Below are 14,149 nucleotides of genomic sequence, written 5' to 3' on the forward strand. Positions count from 1 at the left end.
AATTATAAATAACAATTTGTATAAACGCGTTAGATTTTGTATAAACGCATTAGATTTTGTATAAACGCGTTAGATCATTGATTATTGTTCTTTGCCAGAGGGGTAACGGTTAGCGAGGCAGGTCCTGTTATTGATGGTCGAAGGTGTATGAACCTACGTATTGGTATGGCGTTGGTCAATAGCGTGATCGTTAGGATCACTAAGTGGAACGTAACCTAATATTTATCTATACAAAATGCACGTGACAATAAATAAAAAATCTGACAATTAAATTAAAAGAAAATAGAAATGTCAGTGTCTTTTTAAAAGTTCTGTGGATCTGTGGCTGTTTTGATTTGAAGGAAAAATTATAGAATCTCATTCACACAATCACAAATATTGATGACTTAATTTTATAAAAATATGAAACCTTGCTTTTATGTAAGATAAAAAAATGGGTGAAAAAGAAGGAGGGGTGTTTTACAATTTAGAGAGTCTACTTCAACAGGACTATCGTGGAGTGAATGTAAGGAAAAAGGTTGAAGATGTTGTTTATCATAACACTATCTCAGGAATAATTTTATGATTATTTTCAGATAGCAGTATACGCTCTCGCCACAGCGGGCTTAGCTATATCCATACATAAGATCCGTCCGGTAAATAATGAATCTCATTATTTTCATTATGTAATAACTTCATCAATTTTAATTTTATTTTCATTTTGAAGGTAAGCAAGTTTTCGAAGGCAACAAAAGTTCCTGATCACTTTATACAGAGGCATGTAACTCTTAAAGGAGCCTATGTTGGGGTTCAACATTCTCCAGTGCGCCTTTTAATCAATCACAAGGCACCCATTTATCTTCCATTGTGGCATTCAAGCAAACCACCACTACCTGTCAAGGTTAACTTTGATTTTATTTAAAAAACTACTTACGTTTAAGGTCTCACAAACAATAGTTTATAAGTTTTTTTTTAATAATTTGTTCTTATACTTTGCCCATCAAAGATCTTTACGGCAGAATGGATCTTAAATCTGAATATCTCTTAAATAGCCTGGACCAAGTAGTTGAAAATAAATAAGGATGATTGAGTTGTTCCTAACAGTTAGACCAAATTTAAATATTGATTAAAAATATTTTTTCTATTTGCTTATCTGTATCTTTATCAATATTATAAATAGCCTCAACTGAAGCCACACCTTAATTAACACTTGAGAGGACTAATCCTCTTATTTGATCTTAAAGTTAATATGATTATTTGAATGTAGTAAATAAAATTTCTTACTTTTTAGCTATGGGGAGTAGACATAGTGAGTGGCAATGCTGTCAACTGGCTGGACTGTGTGGCTAAGGGAAAACAGGTCACACTGAAACCAATCGGCAGAGATAAAGACGATCTAGTCTCTACTGTACTTTTGCATTTACCACAACCTAAGGTATACACATCTTTTTGTTTTATACATATTTTAACTAGCAAACATCAGCTTGCAGTTTCACTTGCTTAATTCTTCCTTTGTTCCTGTGGGAAAATATGGGATTTAATTTTGTCCATGTTCATTAGGTGCAAGATCTAATGGTGAAAGAATTTGTCTAAACAAATCTATAGTTTCAGACCCTATTCAATTTAAACAAACAATCATTAAGACCAGTTCAAATATCAATTTCCTTGTAGGACTTAACTAAGTTTAAAATCTGTTGGAATGTGGTCTATACCTTAAGTATAATGTAAGCCATATGACATTTTGGACAAATTGAACAATACAAGTTTTAAGGTATCACCGGTAAAGTAGGGATGCAACAGCAGGGTATCGCCCCACATACATCAATCACCCACCTGAAGTCGCCTTCGGCTTCTTAATTTGAGAATAGTTTATATATAATCTGATTGTAGACACCCACAGCTTATTTTTGAAACATTATGAAGCTTGCATCTGAGTATACCTTTAGCTGTTTCTCATTATGTGATACAGTGGTGAGTAATCTATTTTGTATGACAAAATTTACTGGGGATTTTTCCTCATCTCTGCCGTTATTGTCAGTGGTGGGAGACTAACATCTTGAGGATCACAAAATATAAAAGTGAATAAATATAGGCTATTTGGTTAGTCTGTATGCCATAGAAGTAGGTGCAAGAGGATTACCAGCAAAATCTCTCAATTGCCAAAAAACCATTGGCCTCTCTAACTGCAGCAAGTTTTATAATAGAACAGGTATGCAAAGCTGCTCTAGTAGGATCTTACCAAATTTGGCTAGGCAATTTTATAAAACCATATGAGTCGAGAAAGGGAGTGCTAATCAATTGTCACAGAATTCCTTAATCTTACACCCATTAGTCAGAGTTTATGTTTCTGCCATGGGATGAACCCGGCAGCCGCATGGTTAAACCAGGGAATGCTAGGATATTCATCTTGTTTTAGTTAATATAATAATATTTATTTTTCAGACCAAAACAGTGGAGACTTTTGACATTGGACAGAAATTAGTTGAGCTTGGTTATGCAAAAGCTTCAGTACCACAAGACATTAAGAAGAAAACAATTGAATCACAACTTGCACCAAAAATTGTGTCAGCCGAAAACCATGCACGCTCATACAGAAATGGAATATGGTCGGAGAAACTCCCTCCCATTCCACTTTATATTATTTATTGGAGGAAGGGAAGTCAATTAACAGCTGACTTGATGATTTTTTCAGTTAAAAAATTATTACAACTTCTGAGCTTTTTATCAAGAAGTGCCTTGGTTGGAGGAAAAAAGTTAATTCTTCTTCCTTTTAATAAATCATCCCCAAAACGAATACAAGCGACGTGATTCAAACTATATTTAACTATTTATAGTCAGAGATAAAACCAAATGCATTGTATATGTAAAAAATATTGGTTATTTCTCTAGATGGTTCTTGTTGTCAAAAATTACTTTTATACAAACTCTATGGAAAATAAATTATGAAGTAAAATGTTTTGATGTTTTTCATTTACAAAATCATATAAAATTGTTTAAAAAAGCACTGTTTATTCAAATTAAATATGTAGTAGGTATATATTACATTAAAATATATAATAATCTTAATTAAAATAGCAAAAAAAAATACAGCTAATAATAGTACTCTATTGAATTAATAATATCCATTAAACCATTGCATTGCATTGCAACAATAATACCAAAAAAAAAATTCTTAATTAAATAACAAGAATTGTCATTGAATATTTTTGAATTTACAAATTATTCCCAGCATTATATTTAAAGAAAAAACAAAAATACTGATTTTGAAACTTTACAAAACAATCCCAATATCGCAAATTATTATCAAACTGAGCTTTTATCTGTAATATTTTTGATCTGGAACAAGCAAACGTTCTGGTAATTAAATAATTTTACAACCATGGAACATAATGATCAGATATAAAAATACAAAAGCAATTCTGATCCCCGTGTGGAGTTGCACCAGTTAAAATTGTAGGTCAAAAAATATAGTGGTGGGTTGACACTAGACAGCCCACACTCACTGAAACCTTGCATTCACCGGTTAACAAATTATCAAGAAAAGATAACAGTAAAATAGATAAATTTCTTAAATATTTTTTTTTTTTTTTAAAAAAGAATATTTGCTATATTTTTTATAATATGGCCAATATTCCCATTCCCCTCCAACTAGTCGGGAAAGACTGTGCTAGGAGTGGGTACAACAATAGACCAAAAGAGTGAGGATTGAACCACCACCCCTCGGTGATGAGTCCAACCGCTCTTACCGTTGAGCTATTGAGGCTTAAGTTAATGTTTTAATTCTATGTATTAAACTCAAGTGAAGTTATGAATGAGACAGTATTTGGAATGGTTATTTGAGTTTTTAAGGAATTTTGATTGCAATACGATATGGGCAGCATTACTGCTGATTTATGCCACAACAATATTGTTGACCGGTGAAAGCATGGCTTTAATGGCTGAGTATATGGCGCGAGAGAGTGCGCGGCCGTCAGAGGAGCGAGCAGCGCGAGAGCCAGGACGTGGGCTTGCGTTGCCGGTCGCTGTCTTTCAGCTGGTGCACGCCGCTTCTGTTGCCGGGCGGGTTACTCGCCTCCTGTGGATAAAGCACATCATTATCATAAATCCAATTTTAATGGCCTACTTTAGGTTCAGGCCTCTTTTACAGGGAGGGGAACTGGATCTCAGATCCGCTACGGTTTTAATATGGGTTGGTGGCTATAATGAGTAGAGATGTGCCGAGACTTTAAATCCAAGGACTCAATAGCATATAATATGCCAATAATAATTATGTATCTATACAATTATCCGCCCACTTTATACTCGCGTCATATTAAAGAAGGCGGATAATTGTGTCTCTGAATATATAATAATAAATGCAAAGGTGAGTTTGTAAACTATTAAATTTAATCACAGAACTGAAATTTGGTATTGGAAACATACTTGATGCTCTTTATACCAGAAATGTAACACTGTCTGCTAACACTAAAGAAAAAACTAATGTATGCAGCTAAAATTAAAACCTAAATAGCTCAGTGGTAAAGGAACCTGACTCATCACCTGTTGGGCTATTGTAGTAACCACTCCTAACAAAGTCTTTTCTGACTAATTGGAGGGGAACTGAAATATTGGTCATATTTTAAAGAATTTTTATAAAACAAAATTGTTGAGGGATATTCATCATAGCATGTGTCTATGCAAAGTGCCAATGTACAAGTAGAGTATAAGACTCGTATCCCCATCGATTGATTGAATTTTCGATAAAACTAAAACCAATAAAGATTAAAGGCAAGCAACGTGTTACATCAACCACTGATATGATATAATTGTGATAAGAAAGATTCCTACCAGTGTGTAAAGTACCTACAACGTAAGCTAATACAACAAGATTATCTATTGGAAAAATGTTAGCCCCTCATCTTTGCAATATACATACATAATAGTCATCTATCATACAAAAATTAAACACATAAATATAAAGGAAAACTGAATTGTTTATATTGTATTGGTAGGTACTTAAACTCTGAACTTCTACTGAAAAAGTCATCATCATCATGAAAAAGTAACAGAATGTCTCAAACGGTAAAGGAAAACATCGTGAGGAAACCTGCACGCCAGAGAATTTCTTAATTCTCTGTGTGTGTGAAGTCTGCCAATCCGCATTGGGCCAGCGTGGTAGACTATTGGCCTAATCGCTCTCATTCTGAGAGGAGACTCGAGCTCAGTAGTGAGCCGTATATGGGTTGATAATGACGACGACGACGATATTCAGTTACTTTTTCAGTAGAAGTTGATGTATTGTCATTATTTTTAACCACCAATGTATTTCTGTAGTGGGACATGTCAACTTAACAGTGAATATAAGACTGCAATAGAATATAACATAAGTCTGAAACTATTTGATCTATACTTTATGAGTACTCACTACAACTACACCAACTCAATATAGCTATATCTTAGCTTGGTTAAAGTTAAATGTTTGTTAAAACACTATATTATCCATACATCAAGGTAATGAACATATACATACATGGAGTCATACTAATAAGCAAAGGTATGGGAAAGTGAGTTATACACTGAACCAATTCTGATGAATTTTCTCACAGACATAGATTGTGTGTCAGACATATAAGTCTGGTATAAATATACCAGATATCAAAGGAGCAAGATCTAGAAAAAAAATCTTAATCCACACAAATATGGATGCAAAAGTTGCAGGCGTCAATAGAAGTAGGATTATAAAATGTTTACAAACATTGCTTTTTATACTACTTCTAGATACAACAGCTGTGCATGCAATGATTAATTAAACTAAAAGCCTTTCCATACTAGGAATCCAATTTGTGATTGGGTTTGATTTAGTATGAAACTCAATTTTTTGTTGTTATTTTGGCGATTGTGAAAACTATCAAAATCAAAACGTTGCTCATGCACTTTATTATTTATTAGCAATTAGCAATAACTCATGGAATATTTCTGTATGGATTTGTCAATTTTTTTGGAAAGAATAACAAAATAAAACTATAACAATAAAAATAATCAGAGGTGAGTATTATTTCCATGTAAAAAGAATTACAATTTTAGATGAGTAACTTCAATCACTATTTATAAAGCATTTTATGTTAGATAAAAACTACTGACTCATCAACATAACTACTCCTTTTATTGTAAAATTATGTAGGTTATTGCTCATTTTTATCATGCATACAGAATTAATTTTTTTTTTATTTATCTTATCTTATTTAATTTTATTAAATAAAATCATGAAGCTAGTGAAATTAAAATAACATTGAAATATTGCAACAACAACATCAATATATAAAAGCCAAACAGATCTGTGTTTTACCTTCTGTTATCAAGTTTGCCATGAAACAAAAGAAGATTTCCAATTAGAATGTATGACGGCATATAAATTTATTACTAAAATAATTATAATTATAACTATAAATAAAATAGCAATGTATTACAACAAGAGTTTTCATTGTTTAGACCTTCACCAGCCTCAATAGCTCAATTGTAAAGGGGCTGGAGTCATCATCAAGAGGTGGTAGTTTGATTCCCGCTGGCTTGACTATAGTCATACTCACTCCTTATTCAGTCTTTCAATACTTATTGGAGGGAATGGAAATATTGGTCATATTTAAAAGATATGGCAAAGATTTTATGGCAAGGTCTATAAACACTGAAAGTCAGCAACAGTTTCTGCAAAGTTAGGTGTCTGAGGAGTGTGACCACAGATATAAAAATCTCATGTGTCTGTCTATACATGATATTTTTATATAATATGTACTAGATTTAGCCAATAAAAAATTTCAGTTATTTATCATACAAAATCAAGTTGTAAATTAATTGACTATGTACCAAGTTATCAATACATTTGATTTATTTTATTGTAATTTAAAAATTACTATGTTTTCTCTAGTGCTGATATTTATTTATACAATATTAAAACACAATCAAGCTATTTTCAAATTATAGTCTGTCTGTTTGTCTGGGATAATCTTTAAAATTAATAGGACTTTTACTGGAAGATATCAAGGTCATTTAGTAGCTTAAAGTGTATTTTTTATAGAAACATGGTTCCCACAGCATTCCCACAGGATTTGTAAAAAACTGAATTTCAAATGGACAAGACACAAAGTCATTGAACATTAGTAGATTTAAAGTAGAGTATACAGACAGATATACTTGTTTGTTTGGACAGAATAATCTAGACATACCTGTTTTTTCTCCATCTTTGCTTTAATATCTCTCGCTAATGTGTAAAATGCATATTCAACATTTAGTGAGTCCTTTGCTGATGTTTCTACAAATTTTATCTGATATTCTATTGCTAATTGTTCACCTCGCTCTTTTGAAACCTGAAAACATATTTAACACATAAAAACAATATGAAGTAGACATAATTAAAACATTAAAAATTTTAAAACAGCCAAGTATAAAGCTGAACTTCTTAACACATCTGGATGTAAAAAGATCTAATCTATACTAATATTATAAAGCTGAAGAGTTTGTTTATTTGTTTGGTTGAACGTTAATCTCAGGAAATACTGGTCTGATTTGAAAAATTATTTCAGTGTCACATAGCCCATTTAACGAGGAAGGCTATAGGCTATATATTATCCTATACCGCGATACCGCGCGGCGTCAGCTAGTTAATAATAAAGTACACTATTTTTATCATTTTGTGCAGAAAATAATATTTGCATTTAAGTTTAGATGAGTTGCCTCAAAAATATTTCAATAAAAATTTTGAAAAATTAACAAAGTTTAATGTACTACTAAAAATAACATTATTGATTTCTTTATTTGCACTGCACATTGGGCCAGAACTGCAGCAATCACAGGCTAAACAAATTGATTAACCCTATTCCATCTATCAATACAATAATTACATTGTTATAATGAAATAAGGAAAACCCAACTTCCTTCCATTGTTTAGTTCAGTTTATCATCAGTCTACAAGTTACATAAATTTGTTAATGTACCAATCTATTTATAACTTTACTTTACTGTTTATAAAATATCAATATTATGAACAGTTACTAAAAATAAAAGTAGTCATCAGAGATTTGAGTGATCTATCATAAGCACTAAACTTAAAGCAGTAAGAAAATATAAAATATTGAATACATAACATACATAATATCCTTTTATTAAATTACCTGTCTTTTAGCATCTAAATCACATTTATTGCCAAGAATCATCTTTTCAACATCAGCACTAGCATTTTCTTCAATGTTTCTTATCCAATTCTTGATATTTTCAAAACTCTTTTCATTAGTGACATCATAAACCAACATTATGCCCATGGATCCTCGATAGTAAGCCGTCGTTATCGTACGGAACCTCTCCTGACCCGCCGTATCCCTAAAACCAGTTTACAATAAGGGACCCATTGTTTATACTTGGCAACTGATGATGAATGAAAACTTACCATATTTGTAACTTTACTTTTTTGCCATCAAGGTCTATTGTACGTATTTTGAAGTCAATACCTGAAACAATTTAACTGGTAAACTGGGTTCAATTAATTAAAATTAGTGTGTATGATGTCATAAACTGGACACTCGTTGAACTCGCCAAGGGTTCAGTTAAACAGAGCCCCACCCTTCTCATTCATGCACTAATACGAAAAAATCAAACAATACAACAAAAAAATCTTGTTCGATGACAATTACGTATAATAAAAAATACAACTTTTCTGACAATAACCTTTGGATACAAAGACTGAGACTACTCACCGATGGTGGATATAAATGAAATGTTGAAAGCATCTTCGGAAAATCTAAATAATATAGATGTTTTTCCCACACCAGAATCACCTATTAAGAGTAATTTAAATAAATAATCGTAAGTTTTTGCCATTTTTTATATCAATCAAAGAATACACAGCCACTCATTTGGCATTTTTGAGTAATCGCTAGTGATGTACCCACGACGAGGCAGTTTTATTAACAAATGTCAATTAGGGTTGAGTGACAGTTTCATTGAGTACGAAACGATATTACTATTAATTTGTGTGCGAGATTTGTATTTTAGATGGCTACAACCTTAGACCATTAATAAGAATTAATGGTCTAAGGCTACAACAGTACAGCCTACTAATAAATATGAAATACATACAGTTAGTCTATACATATAAGAAACACATCTAATTCAGTTGGCTAGTTGCTTACTTTCTGAAAATAAAAGTCATTTTTTAATTCTCATTTAATGGCTCAGATAAATAAATAATAAATAAATGGTTTCCCGTTAGGCCTACTTTAGTATCTTAGTACGAACAATTTTTGTATTTACCACCCAAAAATTGTTTGTACTCGAGTTAAATACTAAAGTAGTCTGTACGGCCTATTAGAGATCTTTGATTTTTTTCTAGTATGTAGTAATGTAATGTTACAATTTTAGTACGTCTGTCAAATATAAATTTTGGTCTGTGCTAGCAAAAATCTTCATAAACATTTTATTGTCCTCGGCTAGAATGTGAGGGTGTAAATCCATAAATAATATAAAAAGTGGTCAAACTCTAAAAGTCATTGACTAGATATGACAGTGACACTGACAATGACAATGACAGCTATGCTAGGTCAAGCGAAAGTGAGCGCGGCTTTTCGTAAAACATCCCTTTGAATTTCAATTTATTTTATTTTGCTTAAATAATGAGTTAATGCCCAATTGATAAATTTACTATTCGAGTTACAATGTTTTACCACGTAAGTCTGGGTTTCATGAAACCAATTTGTGTTCCTCTTCTAGTAAAGCACAAAAATTCTTCATAGCATTAAAACAAAAACAATGTTTCAGATATCGTTAGAACATGAGATTTTGCTACATCCTCGATACTTTGGGCCCCAGTTGCTAGACACAGTTAAGCAAAAGTTATACACAGAGGTTGAAGGCACATGTACAGGGAAGTAAGTGATACCTTGCTTTAGTTATTCCGGAATTGTAATTTTCACTAAAACTATAACACAATTAATATGCAGCTGTTGTAAAAAAGTCTGCTATTTTGCAGAAGAGATGTAATCTATATAAATACCACATCACTGAGTATCAGTCACAAATATTCAGGCCCCATCACTACAACTAAATTTAGTAGTTTGATGTATATGTAGTATGTAGTGTGTAAACTATCTAGCGCTATACAGGTTAAGTAAAGTTCACTTCACTTGAGCATCCTATGTAAGAGTGCTAAATTGTTAATATTAAAAAAACAGTAATAAGTCAATATCATACTTATTCAAATATGTATATACAATATACAATCTTGTTCTTTACTTCCTTTGTCTTACTTTGTTCAACAATCTGAAAATTTATAGATATGAGTTAGATTGTTATTGTGAAACAAATATAACTTGAAACCCATATCCTCTCCCTCCTCCATAAATATTTAAAGATATAATTTAATAAACTGTGAAACTACTAATACTTTCTTTTTTTTACAAGTTAGCCATTGACTACAATCTCACCTGGTGATGAGATGATGCAGTCTAAGATGGAAGCAGGCTAACTTGTTAGGAGGAGGACGAAAATCCACATACCTTTCAGTTTCCAAACAACAAACATAACTGTCTTTGCCGGTAGGGTGTTAACTAGCCAAAGCTGAAGCCTCCCTCCCACCAGCCAGGCCTGGACCAATTAAGAAAATCTCAATTGGTCCAGCCAGGGATTGAACGCAGGACCTCCATTTTGTAAATCCACTGCAATAACTGTGGCCCCACAGAGGCCCTTGCTGATCAATCTATCACAGATTTGAAGCACCTACATTTTATTTACAGGTATGGTTTTGTAATAGCAGTGACAACAATAGACAGCATTGGTGCGGGCCTCATACAACCCGGGCAAGGCTTTGTGGTGTACCCTGTCAAATATAAAGCTATAGTGTTCAGGCCCTTCAAAGGAGAAGTGCTTGATGCTATTGTTACACAAGTTAATAAGGTATTACATTTGAGTCTTGTTTGCTATATTAATATCCCTATTATCAACCCATATTTGGCTCACTGCTGAGCTCGAGTCTCCTCTGAATGAGAGGGGTGAGGCCAATAGTCCACCACGCTCGCCCAATGCGGATTGGCAGACTTCACACTCTCTGGTATGCAGGTTTCGTTACAATGTTTTCCTTGAGACACGTGATATTTAATTTCTTAAAATGCACACAACTGAAAAGTTGGAGGTGCATGTTCCAGACCGGATTCAAACACACACAACCACCCTCCAGAATCTGAGGCAGAGGTCATATCCACTGGGCCATCACGGCTCACTATATAACAACTAATATCCCTATACCAAAACAAAATTACTAATTTAATTCCACACCAGTATTGTTGACCACCAACTTGCATTAGAGCAGTGTGGTGGGTCTAAGCTCCTTATTCTATAAGGAGAGGAGAGGGAGGCTGGCCCTGTAGTACGCCATTAAAGTAGGCTGATAATACCTAAACCTAATACCTACATAAAAAAATAAGTGATCAAAATATAAAAAAAATATCCATTATGAGTTGTCTGTTTTAGCAAGACTAACACACAGAAATAGATTTTTTTATTTATATAGTTTAATCTACATTTAAGTATTGTTACAATCATTTACATTTTACAGGTTGGAATGTTTGCCCAAATAGGCCCACTTAGCTGTTTCATTTCACATCATGTAAGTATGCCACATATTTATGTGTTATTTTATTTTTAACCGACTTCCAAAAAGGAGGAGGTTCTACGTTCGGCTGTATGTTTTTTTTTTTTTTTTTTTCTTTTTTATGTATGTCCAGCGATAATTCCGTCAATTATGGACCGATTTTGAAAATTCTTTTTTTGTTTTGAAGGGTTTACTTCCAGGGTGGTCCCATTTTTTTCATGTCAGGATCTGATGAGGGCATCCTGGAGAAATTGAGGGGAACTTTCGAAAGTTGTAGAGACGGCTAGTGCGTTTGTTAGTGTTTCCATAAGGTATTTTAAACCACTACAACTTTATGAAGGTTTGGAGTTGGTCTGATGATGGAGCCGAAACAGACGATGGAACTCGTCAAGGATTTACAGCAGTCACCTTTTGTTTGGGCTTGATTTATTTGTATTGATGAGTACTTTGCACCTATATGTGTTGTGACTGTATTAAGGGTCTGGTGATGAAGACGAGGGACAGTGAAGAGAACTCCTCGACGGTTCACAGTAGCTACCTTGTGTTTGGACTTGATAAATTTGTATTGATGAGAACTTTCCACCTAGATGGATTGTGATTGTATTAAGGGTCTGGTGATGAAGACGAGGGACAGTGAAGAGAACTCCTCGACGGTTCACCACAGTAACTACCTTCTGTTTGGACTTGATAAATTTGTATTGATGAGAACTTTCCACCTAGATGGATTGTGACTGTATTAAGGGTCTGGTGCTGAAGAAGAAGCACAGTGAAGAGAACTCCTCGACGGCTCACAGTAGCTACCTTGTGTTTGGACTTGATAATTTTGTATTATTAAGAACTTTACACTTAGATAGGTTGTGACTGTACACACGCAGTAGGTATGCTAACACTAAAAATAAAAAAATAAAAATTTTAATAAAAAAAATTCAACCGACTTCCAACTCTAAAAATAACTTAACTAAAAAGCAAAAAATAACATCCTATGTGCTACCTTCTGATCAGTTTGAAGGCGGTGCCAAGCCAGTGTCGTGTTTTAATTAAAGCTGTTTCTGAAAGAACCACATAAATTTTGTAGTTTAAACGTGTTTAATTAAAACATCACTGGCTTGGCACCGCCTTCAAACTGATCAGAAGGTAGCACATAGGATGTTATTTTTTGCTTTTTAGTTAAAGTTATTTTTAGAGTTGGAAGTCGGTTGAATTTTTTTTATTAAAATTTTTTTGGTAAATTAAAATCCTTTATAATATTATAATGCGAAAGTAAGTCTGTCTGGTACTTTTTTACGGCTAAGCCACAGAACTGATAAAATTTAGTAAAGATTGGACCTGAGACTGAGAGCAGAACCTAGGCTACAATATCTTGAAAAATCCATGGTTTTCTGGATTTCTAGAAAAATAATTTCACGAGGCTCACTGCTCAAGTCTCCTCTCAGAATGAGAGGGGTAAGGCCAACAGTCCACCACGCTGGCCCAATGCAGATTGGCAGATATCATACACACAGAGAATCAAGAAAATTCTGTGGTATGCAGGTTTCCTCACAATGTTTTCCTTCACCGCTATATTTAATTTCTTAAATATATATATACCTAAATAAATATAATATACCTAATTTATTATTCATACTTTTTATGTTGAAGTCTAGTAATCTTTAATCAAGCATTAAATTAAATATTTTACATTACATGTACAGTAAATTACATATTATATTTCAGTCAATTCCGGCAGATATGGAGTTTTGTCCCAATGTAAATCCCCCGTGCTACAAGAGTAAACAGGAAGACAATGTCATACAGGAAGAGGATGTGATCAGATTGAAGATTGTGGGCACGAGAGTGGATGCCACTGGCATTGTAAGTATCGTTTATTTTACACTGTAGAGTGCGTGCAAGATAAGTCTATGCGCGACTGCCGGCGCCATTATGGTGCCCGCGTTAGTCATCTCTTTTACCCAAGAGATAGATAGAGATAGACAAGATGGCGGCACTTTTGATTACAGTACCGATTTTGGCCACGCGCAAACTTATCGTGTGCGCAATCTAATATTACTGTAACAGTAAAAACCTAAAATGTCTTCTTATAGCTAACAATCACTTTGATAAAATAATAATTTAGGTGTTAAATAGAAAATTTTACCAAGTTTCTGTTCAAATAATTGTAATCAAGTCTTGCTTAATACTCACAAACTTTATGCAGTTAAATTTTTAATGAAGTTTGTCATTTATTCTGTGAAACCAATATTTTTGTCTAGTGGTAAGCCTGGACTAGTTACCACCCTATTCACAAAAAAAAACTCTTATCCCCTTGCATTCTGATTTGAACATGGAAATTCTTAAGAGCTATGGATAGAATGAAGTTGTACCCAAGTTAGCCCGCTACAATGTTAGACTCCATTATCAATTAAGGAATGGCATTCAAGGGCTAACTGTCATTGAATAAAAAATCAATATTTTTTTTGTTACAGTTTGCAATTGGAACATTGATGGACGATTATTTAGGATTAGTGACACAATAAGTGTAATAATTTAACTTATTTTAAGACAAATATAAAATGAAACACA

At 33.3% G+C, this 14,149-nt stretch overlaps 3 protein-coding genes across 3 annotated transcripts; 2 read left to right on the forward strand and 1 right to left on the reverse strand.

Annotated features, from left to right (window-relative positions):
* The first annotated feature begins 294 nt into the window (after window positions 1–294).
* On the forward strand, window positions 295–2,936 carry LOC112044360 (uncharacterized). The gene is made up of 5 exons (XM_024080183.2): window positions 295–505; window positions 576–635; window positions 707–880; window positions 1,271–1,414; window positions 2,422–2,936. Exons 1-5 carry the CDS (start codon window positions 434–436, stop codon window positions 2,785–2,787), a joined length of 816 nt encoding a protein of 271 aa, XP_023935951.1. The 5' UTR covers window positions 295–433; the 3' UTR covers window positions 2,788–2,936.
* A 32-nt stretch (window positions 2,937–2,968) lies between these two features.
* Window positions 2,969–8,891, reverse strand: LOC112044361 (ras-related protein Rab-8A). Its single transcript, XM_024080186.2, has 5 exons — window positions 8,703–8,891; window positions 8,396–8,456; window positions 8,124–8,328; window positions 7,179–7,319; window positions 2,969–4,054 (listed from the first exon to the last, which is right to left on the reverse strand). The coding sequence occupies exons 1-5, from the start codon at window positions 8,824–8,826 to the stop codon at window positions 3,950–3,952; spliced, it is 636 nt and encodes a 211-aa protein (XP_023935954.1). The 5' UTR covers window positions 8,827–8,891; the 3' UTR covers window positions 2,969–3,949.
* Window positions 8,892–9,512: 621 nt separating this feature from the next.
* On the forward strand, window positions 9,513–14,149 carry LOC112044380 (DNA-directed RNA polymerase II subunit RPB7). Its single transcript, XM_024080211.2, has 6 exons — window positions 9,513–9,671; window positions 9,763–9,872; window positions 10,737–10,896; window positions 11,555–11,605; window positions 13,304–13,441; window positions 14,053–14,149. Exons 1-6 carry the CDS (start codon window positions 9,660–9,662, stop codon window positions 14,101–14,103), a joined length of 522 nt encoding a protein of 173 aa, XP_023935979.1. The 5' UTR covers window positions 9,513–9,659; the 3' UTR covers window positions 14,104–14,149.

Source organism: Bicyclus anynana, chromosome 21 (assembly GCF_947172395.1).
Source record: "Bicyclus anynana chromosome 21, ilBicAnyn1.1, whole genome shotgun sequence".
Taxonomy (NCBI): domain Eukaryota; kingdom Metazoa; phylum Arthropoda; class Insecta; order Lepidoptera; family Nymphalidae; genus Bicyclus; species Bicyclus anynana.

Bases quoted from the DNA above. Each gene is read 5' to 3' on its own strand.
- LOC112044360 (XM_024080183.2), top strand. From the start codon at position 434: ATGGGTGAAAAAGAAGGAGGGGTGTTTTACAATTTAGAGAGTCTACTT. The intron at 506-575 runs GTAAGGAAAAAG...GATTATTTTCAG, and splicing joins AGGACTATCGTGGAGTGAAT to ATAGCAGTATACGCTCTCGC. The intron at 881-1,270 runs GTTAACTTTGAT...CTTACTTTTTAG, and splicing joins AACCACCACTACCTGTCAAG to CTATGGGGAGTAGACATAGT.
- LOC112044361 (XM_024080186.2), bottom strand. From the start codon at position 8,826: ATGGCAAAAACTTACGATTATTTATTTAAATTACTCTTAATAGGTGAT. The intron at 8,329-8,395 runs GTAAGTTTTCAT...AACTGGTTTTAG, and splicing joins AAAGTAAAGTTACAAATATG to GGATACGGCGGGTCAGGAGA. The intron at 4,055-7,178 runs GTATGTCTAGAT...CTTTATCCACAG, and splicing joins CAAAGATGGAGAAAAAACAG to GAGGCGAGTAACCCGCCCGG.
- LOC112044380 (XM_024080211.2), top strand. The intron at 10,897-11,554 runs GTATTACATTTG...TACATTTTACAG, and splicing joins TTGTTACACAAGTTAATAAG to GTTGGAATGTTTGCCCAAAT. The intron at 13,442-14,052 runs GTAAGTATCGTT...TTTTTGTTACAG, and splicing joins GAGTGGATGCCACTGGCATT to TTTGCAATTGGAACATTGAT.